Raw genomic sequence first — 7,572 nt, 5'->3', positions numbered from 1 at the left:
GCTGGAGCAAACCCAGTGAGGCACAGGGGGCCGTAATTCGATCCCCAGCTCCCCATGCCTTACCAGACCCATCAGGCTCAGACCCAGCCTGAGCCAGCCAAAAAAAATCCTTCTCAAATAGAAACATTTTAAAAAAGGCTCAGGGTAAAGACCTGGCTTTGATCCCTAGCACTGAAAGATAAATAAACAGGTGCCAGAGAGATGACTCAGTGGAATAAGCGCTTCCCTGGCAAGTGCAAGGGCCCGAGTTCAATCCCTGGTTCTGAAAAAAAAAAAAAAAAGATAAATAAACAAACGATAGATGACACAAACCAGCCCTAACTTGGCCTTCCTGGTCAAGTACTCTGCCAAATACCATATGTATAGGCTACCAAAGTATTCTTTGCCTTTTTGTTGTTTTTGTTACAGTACTACTAAGAATTAGAACTCACGGCTTTGCGTAGGCTGTGCAAATATTCTGTCAGGGAGCCCAGACTCCCAAGTGCTGGGATGAGAAGGGGTGCCACCACACCAGTCCATCCTAGCCCTTTTTATTTATTTAAAAAAATTTTGGGTGGGTTCCAGCAGCTCTGGCGGCGGGAGGATTATCTCTGCGAGGCTCCTGTGCGCCTCGACCCGCAAGCTCTGCTCGTGTCCCGCGCGCCGCCAAGATGCCCAAGAGGAAGGTCAGCTCAGCCAAAGGGCAGCGAAGGAGGAGCCCAAGAGGAGATCGGCGAGATTGTCGGCTAAACCTGTTCCAGCTAAAGTGGAAACGAAGCCAAAAAAGGCAGCGGGAAAGGATAAATCTCCAGACAAAAAAATGCAAGCAAAAGGGAAACGGGGAGCCAAGGGAAAACAGGCTGAAGTGGTTAATCAAGAAACCAAGGAAGATTTACCTGCGGAAAATGGAGAAACTAAAAATGAGGAGAGTGCAGCTTCTGATGAAGCAGAAGAAAAAGCCAAGTCTGACTAGCCACACACCATGTCTTATCAGTGCTCCCTGTCTCCCTTCTTGTACAGTCCAGAGGAATATTTTTTTCAACTATTTTGTAAATGCAAGTTTTTTAGTAGTTCTAGAAACATTATTAAAAAGGAGGGAATCCCACCTCATTGCATTTTTTAAGTGTAAATGATTTTTTTAGGGTGAAATCATTCTCTGGTTATTTTTTGGTACAACCAGAAATAGTAGGATATTGAATGATGACAGGCTTTGACTGTCTTGGGTGTCAGCTTCACATTCCATAGGTGAGGGTTAGTTTTATATCCTGCAATACAAAGCATACTAAATGGCAATTTGGAATTACAGTCCTGCATTTATTATGTCTTGGATACTTTAAATGACTTCTATTCTCATGATTTAAGAAAAGAAAAGGAGGGGAGAGTGAGGAGGGGGAGGGGAAGAGAAAGAGGAGGGGAGAGGGGAAGAGGAGGAAAAGAAGCTCCCAAATTATTAATCCTCTTGCCTCAGTATCCTGCTGTGCCCAACTCTTTTCTTTGAGTACTTACCCAACTGCAATTAAATAATTGTCTAATTACTTAGGTGACACATTCTCCCCAGCTCTCCAGGCCTGAAACTCATGCCTTGTTTGGTCCTGTGTGCCTAGTGCTTAGAAGTCTGACTTGCATACAGAAAGCACTCAGTGAATACCTGAACAGATACCATCAAGTCTCACCCATACAACAAAAACCTCTTCTTACAACTTCACTTCAAACTTTTATCTTGGTCTGCCACCACAGTTTAGAGATTAATTTAAATTATCAATGATTTACCACATCCAATATTAGTCCTCTCTTAAAAAGTGCTCTCACTGCAGCAGCACTGTGTACTGTCTTCTTCCCTCTGTGGTAGCTCAGTTCTCTTAGAGTTCCAAAGCAGCACATTCCTTCCGATAATCACAATGCTGATGCTTTCTTAGTCTGTTCCTTACATGTTAGTTGTTTTTTTGTTTGTGGAACCAGGGATTGCACTCAGGCCCTTACACTTGCCAGGCAAGCGCTTATTCTACTGAGCTATCTCCCCGGCCCCTGAAGGGTTTTTTTTTTGGCTGGCTCCAAACACCTTCAGGGCAGGTTTGGCTGGCTTGAGTTGTGGGGATGATCCACAGCAACCTGAGCCTGCCTGTTTTGTTGAAGCAGGCACTTGAAGAACTGAGCTCAGGGGCAGGCCCCCATTGTCAGTATTTTCTAGAGGTCACATTTCAATTTTCCTCCCTCTCCTAGGACCAGGGACTGAACCCAGGGCCTTCACACTGAGCTGTATCCCTAGCCCTTTTTATTTTGAAACAGGGTCTCGCTAAATTGCTACATTTCCCAAGCTGAGTTCAAACTTGTAATCCTCCAGGCCTTTAGAAGAAGCCGAAAGGCTACATCCTCAGCCTCCTATAGTGGTGTTGTTTTTTTTTCGACACGGGCCACACTATGTAGTTCAAGCTGGCCTTGGACTTCTCTATTTTCTCTGAGTGATCTCATTCCATTCACTCCCCTGGATACAGTTATCATTTCTATGCTTAAGTATATAATGAATGAAAACCTATTGTGATCACTCCTGACTTTCCTCTTTTGTTAATGGCACAGTGTCCAACTTATTTTCCAAGCAAGAAGTCACATTAGATTCTTCTGAGAACCACTCAGTACTAAGAAGATAACAATGTACAGTGTATTAATTATCAAAACTGTCCTATTAATCAGCTGTGAAACTGTCTCATTCATATTTATTTCTCAATTAAAAAAACATAAAAAAAAAGAACCACTCAGTAGATACTGTATATTTAACTCCTGAACACACTGGGTCATTCCCTAAGTCAGGTCTTCATCACTGACTTAACTGTTGTCACTAAATGATTTCCTTACTGCCCACATTATATTAAGAGTTGCTGGGGCTGGAGAGATGGCTCAGTGGTCTAAAGCACCTACTTGGAACAAGCTTGGCAAAGCACAGGGACCGCGGTTCAATCCTCCAGCACCACATGCCAGCCAGCCGCGCCCCCTGGTGGGCTGAGCTGGCCACACACACACACACACACACACACACACACACAATAAATAAATGTTAAAAAAAAATTCCTGTCTCAAAAAAAAAAAAAAAAAAAAAAAAAAGAGTTGCAATGGCAACTGTGTTCCTTTATAAAGTAGTACAAGCTACTTTAAAATACAAACTTTTGCTGGGTGTGATGGAGCACGCCTATAATCCCAGCATGAGGGAGGCTGAGACAGGAAGATCATTTCGAGTCTGGGGCCAGCCTTGGGCTACAAACAAAGTGAGCTCAAGGCCAGCCTGAACTACACAGCGAGACCCTGTCTCAAAAGACAAAATTCAGGGGCCAGGGACCAGGGAGATGGCTCAATGAAATAAGCGCTTCCCTTGCAAGGGCAAGGGCAAGGGCCTGAGTTCAACCCCTGGTTCTGAGAAAAAAAAAAAAAAAAAAAAAAAAAAAAATCAGGGGCCAGGGAGATAGCTCAGTAGAAAAAGCGCTTGCCTGGGAAGTGCAAGGGCCTGAGTTCAATCCCTGGTTCTGCAAAAAACAAAACAACAAAAAAATAAATAAAATACAAACTTTCAGTCTCTCTGCCTCCTAACCTCTCACCCTTAAATCACACACCACTCACATTTCCACATTTTCTTTTTTTTCCATTTCCACATTTCCCCTGCACGTTTACATACGCCCATCACGATACTCTTGCTGATCCTTTCCTCAACCATGAGTTCATTTTTTCCCTGCACTGGCAAACTAGCTTAGCTTTTAAGAACCTATTCAAAATCACCTTGTATTAACTCACAGCCCCAAGTAGTTCGCCCAGCTTTCCACGGTTACCAACTATTATGTCCTATATTTTATCTTATTTTTATTTATTTATTTTTGGTGCCAGGGATCAAACTCGGAACCAGGCAGGCACTTATCTCACTGAACTATATCCCCAGCCCAGTTTTGCATTTTTGAGACAGGGTTACATTATGGAGTCCAGACTGACTTTGAACTGGAAGCAATCCTCCTGCCTTAGCCTCCTGAATGCTGGGGGTGTAGGTGTGCACCATGCCTGGTTTTACTGTTTAATACTTATTTCATCTGAAGGGTGTTTCCTATTATACTGCGAGTTTCCTGAAGGTAGAGGCTGTGTCTGCCCACTTCTCTCTTTGTAGTGTTGGGGACTAAACCCCAGGCATTATGTATGCTAGACAAACACTACTACTGAGCTACAATACTAGCCCATTACTCGCTTTATTACAATTCCCAGTGTTTGCCATTATGTCTGATATATAGCAGTTCTTCAATAAGCATGTTAAATAACTGCTCTCCAATAAGACAAACCTAAGCACACAAGGGTGACAGGCCTTGTGATGCGGAGGGTTGCATAAACATTTGGAGAGAACTGGATCCTTTCAGCTGATCGTCTGATAACAGCCCCTCACCCCAACCTGCACATCCCCCCCGCCCCCCCCAAAGAGAAGCCACTTAAAAGAACTGGCTGAAGGATACTCGCGCAGGTCTTCGCGGCTGCTACAAATCTGGATGTGGGGGTGGAGTCTACACTGCCACTAGAGAGACCCTGGAGTAAAAATGTAGCAAAGATTTCCTTGCCACTCCGGGCGGCCCGAGACACAGCCCCGAACCCCACCGCGCAGCCCCTCCTTCCTCTGCACCCAGCAGCGGGGACTCGGCTTTTCTGCCCCGCCCCCTCTTTCTTTCCACCCCTCAGTATTTCCTCCCGCGGATCCCCTTCATAATCGGGACGTTCTCGCCACCAGGACTTCTAGGTCGTAGATCCTCTGGGCCCCGGCCCCCCACCACTCTATGACCCCTGACCCTCTTCTCTAGTTCGCTCTTACTGTCCAGATAATGTTCCAAATACATCCCAGCAGCCATCTTGAAGCAAAACAAAGCGACTTCCGACCTGCCCCGGAAGTGACTGGAACAAGACAGGAGTTGGAGCAGTTCTTAACTCAGATTCTTTCCGCCCTTAAAGAAAGCACTTCCGCCCTTAATGAAGACCCAGCCGGACACACCCGCCCGACGGTGAACTGTCTCTTTGGCATGTGCATGCACGACTGCTCACGGCGAAGCTGCTATAACCCGCTTCCGCCCCTACTAAGACTCCAGTCCGCGACCGAAACAGGTATGACGTCACGGCAGTCGCCATTTTGCATTTTCTAGCAAACTTTTTTTTTTCTTCCCTCCAAAAAGGGGAAGATATGGTGATGGTGGGTAAAACGGTCCCACGGAAGATTATGGCAGATTATGAATCTTCTAACCAGAGCAGGTCCTGGATAAAGTGACTTCTCTAAAGCAGCTAATTTAAGGATTTGGAGTTACCAGGCCTTGCAAATTTAAACCCTGTTGCATTTCTTTGTACCCATGCCAACAGCTTCACATATTATCATTACTTTGGTACTGGCGATTGAACCCAGGGCTTCACGAATCTTTTTTTCCCTCCCAGAACTGGGGATTGAAGCTTCACGGATCTTAAGCAGGCCCTCAACCCCTGAGCTATACAAGTCATTATTTTAAAGTTTTCTTCGTTAAAGTACAAAAACTACACAGTACTGCCTGTCAGTTCCTTAACTTTGTACTCAGATACCTTCACAAATAAGAAAACATAACTTCCGACCTTCCCCTCACCTGTTTTACGAGACGCTTCTCCCACCCCTTTTGGTGATGGAATTAGAACACTGGAATGGACACATGCTAGGCAAACGCTCTACCTGAGTATATCCCAATTCATTTATTTGAATTTATGTGTTATGTTAACGTGATTCTGAAGGGCCTGAGACATTGCGCTGCATCACACAGATACAACACTTAGATGCCACACATTATTGTAGTCATCTATAATGCAGTAAATATTTCATCACCATAAAGGTCAAGCGCATGGCGGGCCATCACTAGGGAAGTAGAATTCAAAGCCAATAGCATCTTGGATTCAGGTGTTACCCTTAATTCACAATCCTTCATTATAGCTGATGTCACACGACAGGCTTTTAATGACAGATTTTTCAGTCTTACAATGTTGAGCCACTGTGTAACGAAGGGCCAAGTGAGTTTTTTCCTTGTAAACAGGTGCTAAGATGCAGCAAGACACTCAACCTCCATCGGAGATGTCATGCCACTGAACTGGTTGGATGTCACATCCTTGGTATTTCTTTTCTATACAATGAATGCGATTCCAGCTCAAATCTGGTGTTGAAAAGGCAAACACATATCTAGTAACATGTGACTCTTGTGTCACACTACATACTGACACAATAGCTCTGCCTGGCCCCCAACGAAGTAGGTACTACTTATACACCCCCCACTAGGTACTGAATACCATCAGCTAGCAGTACTAGGCATGCAACCAGTTTTCAGATGTGAACCCAGTAGCCTCTTTAGTACTCAAAAAGTTTTTTTTTTTTTTTTCCAGAACCAGGGATTGAACTCAGGCCTCCGCGCTTGCCAAGGAAGCGTTTATTCTACTGAGCCATCTCCCTGGTCCCAGAAGTTTTCAATTTTACAAAAGCAATCTTAGTAGCTTAACTCACAACAGGGCCATAATTTGTCTTACTGCTGGGTAGCTCTGAGCTACTGGTGGGAACACAAGGGAAGCAGCAACATGGCAAACTGTGGTCAACGGCAGAGGCAAAGTAGAAAGCCTAGGCTTTCTGACAGTATTCTACTCCTCAGTGCTCACTTTGCCAGGACATTCACTAAAACTGCTCTCAGAACCCGCCTGTATGTGGGAGGGGAATGTAATTAGCACTATGTGACACTTGGCATGGAAATTTTGGCTTTTTTAAGTATGTAATTCAGGCTGCTTTGTAAGTCTTGGGGACTTTACTGTCTCAGCCTCCAGTGCTGGGATTATAGGCATGAGCTCTAATGCCCAGCTTCAGTGTTTCACAATGTTCATCCAGCTGAGCCCACCATCTATGATTTCCACTGCTAAAAACATTTGGTTTTATGTGGCAAAGGCTACTGAACATATGCATGTGTACATATTGCAAGTAATTGGGAGGCTGAGGCAGGAGGTCCTTTCAAGGGCTCAGGTGTATTTCCTAGTTGTTTCATATGGGGAACACAGTTGTTTTATTAGTTCTTCACTGAAACTTCTCACACATTTAGGCCGTGTAGTCTTCATGACAGAATCTACATATGGAGGTCTGTACAGATCAGTATTCGTTCACCAGGGAATGAAGATGTGCCTTTGTATAGCTGTGGAGTCACACGGGGGTCTCAGCACACCAGCATTCACTCCTCACACTATGTAGACTCATAGAGCCTCAAATGTGCCCAGAATAGCATCTCCCATGTTTATTCACATCAGCAGCTCCACTGCCTGTGATCCTTTTACATGAATTTATTTCTATACAATGTTCTAAAAACATCCCTTGGTTTGTACATAAGATTTTTTCCTCCATTTTTAAATTGCTGTATAACAACTGGTTTCCTGATTTTTTGTTTTCTCTGAAAACTGCTATGATTAAAAAAGAAAAAAAAGGCAAAAGGAAATAAAAATGCCGTGGCCAGAGGACAGGGTAAATTTTTTAAAAAACAAAAATAAAATAAGACATCAAATATGAAAATTCTCAGAGATAATGCATTTATAAACACAGAAATGGTT

At 44.1% G+C, this 7,572-nt stretch overlaps 1 protein-coding gene across 6 annotated transcripts in view; it reads right to left on the bottom strand.

Moving 5' to 3' along the window:
- The window catches only part of Ing4 (inhibitor of growth family member 4), a 13,601-nt gene extending 8,721 nt beyond the window's left edge, over positions 1 to 4,880 (bottom strand). For 4 of the 6 annotated variants that reach the window (XM_023703753.1, XM_004643540.2, XM_023703754.1 and 1 more), the window contains exon 1: positions 4,805 to 4,880. In XM_023703753.1, the coding sequence (XP_023559521.1) occupies positions 4,805 to 4,841 (37 nt within the window). In that variant the 5' untranslated portion in view covers positions 4,842 to 4,880. Of the gene's footprint in view, positions 1 to 4,440; positions 4,525 to 4,804 lie in introns of those variants that run through there. The other 2 variants (XM_023703756.1, XM_023703755.1) reach the window with 2 other exon arrangements.
- Between the last annotated feature and the right edge of the window lie 2,692 nt (positions 4,881 to 7,572).

This window comes from Octodon degus, unplaced genomic scaffold, assembly GCF_000260255.1.
Source record: "Octodon degus isolate 3935 unplaced genomic scaffold, OctDeg1.0 scaffold00178, whole genome shotgun sequence".
Classification (NCBI taxonomy): Eukaryota; Metazoa; Chordata; class Mammalia; order Rodentia; family Octodontidae; genus Octodon; species Octodon degus.
This window is presented reverse-complemented; position numbering and strand designations above follow the sequence as displayed.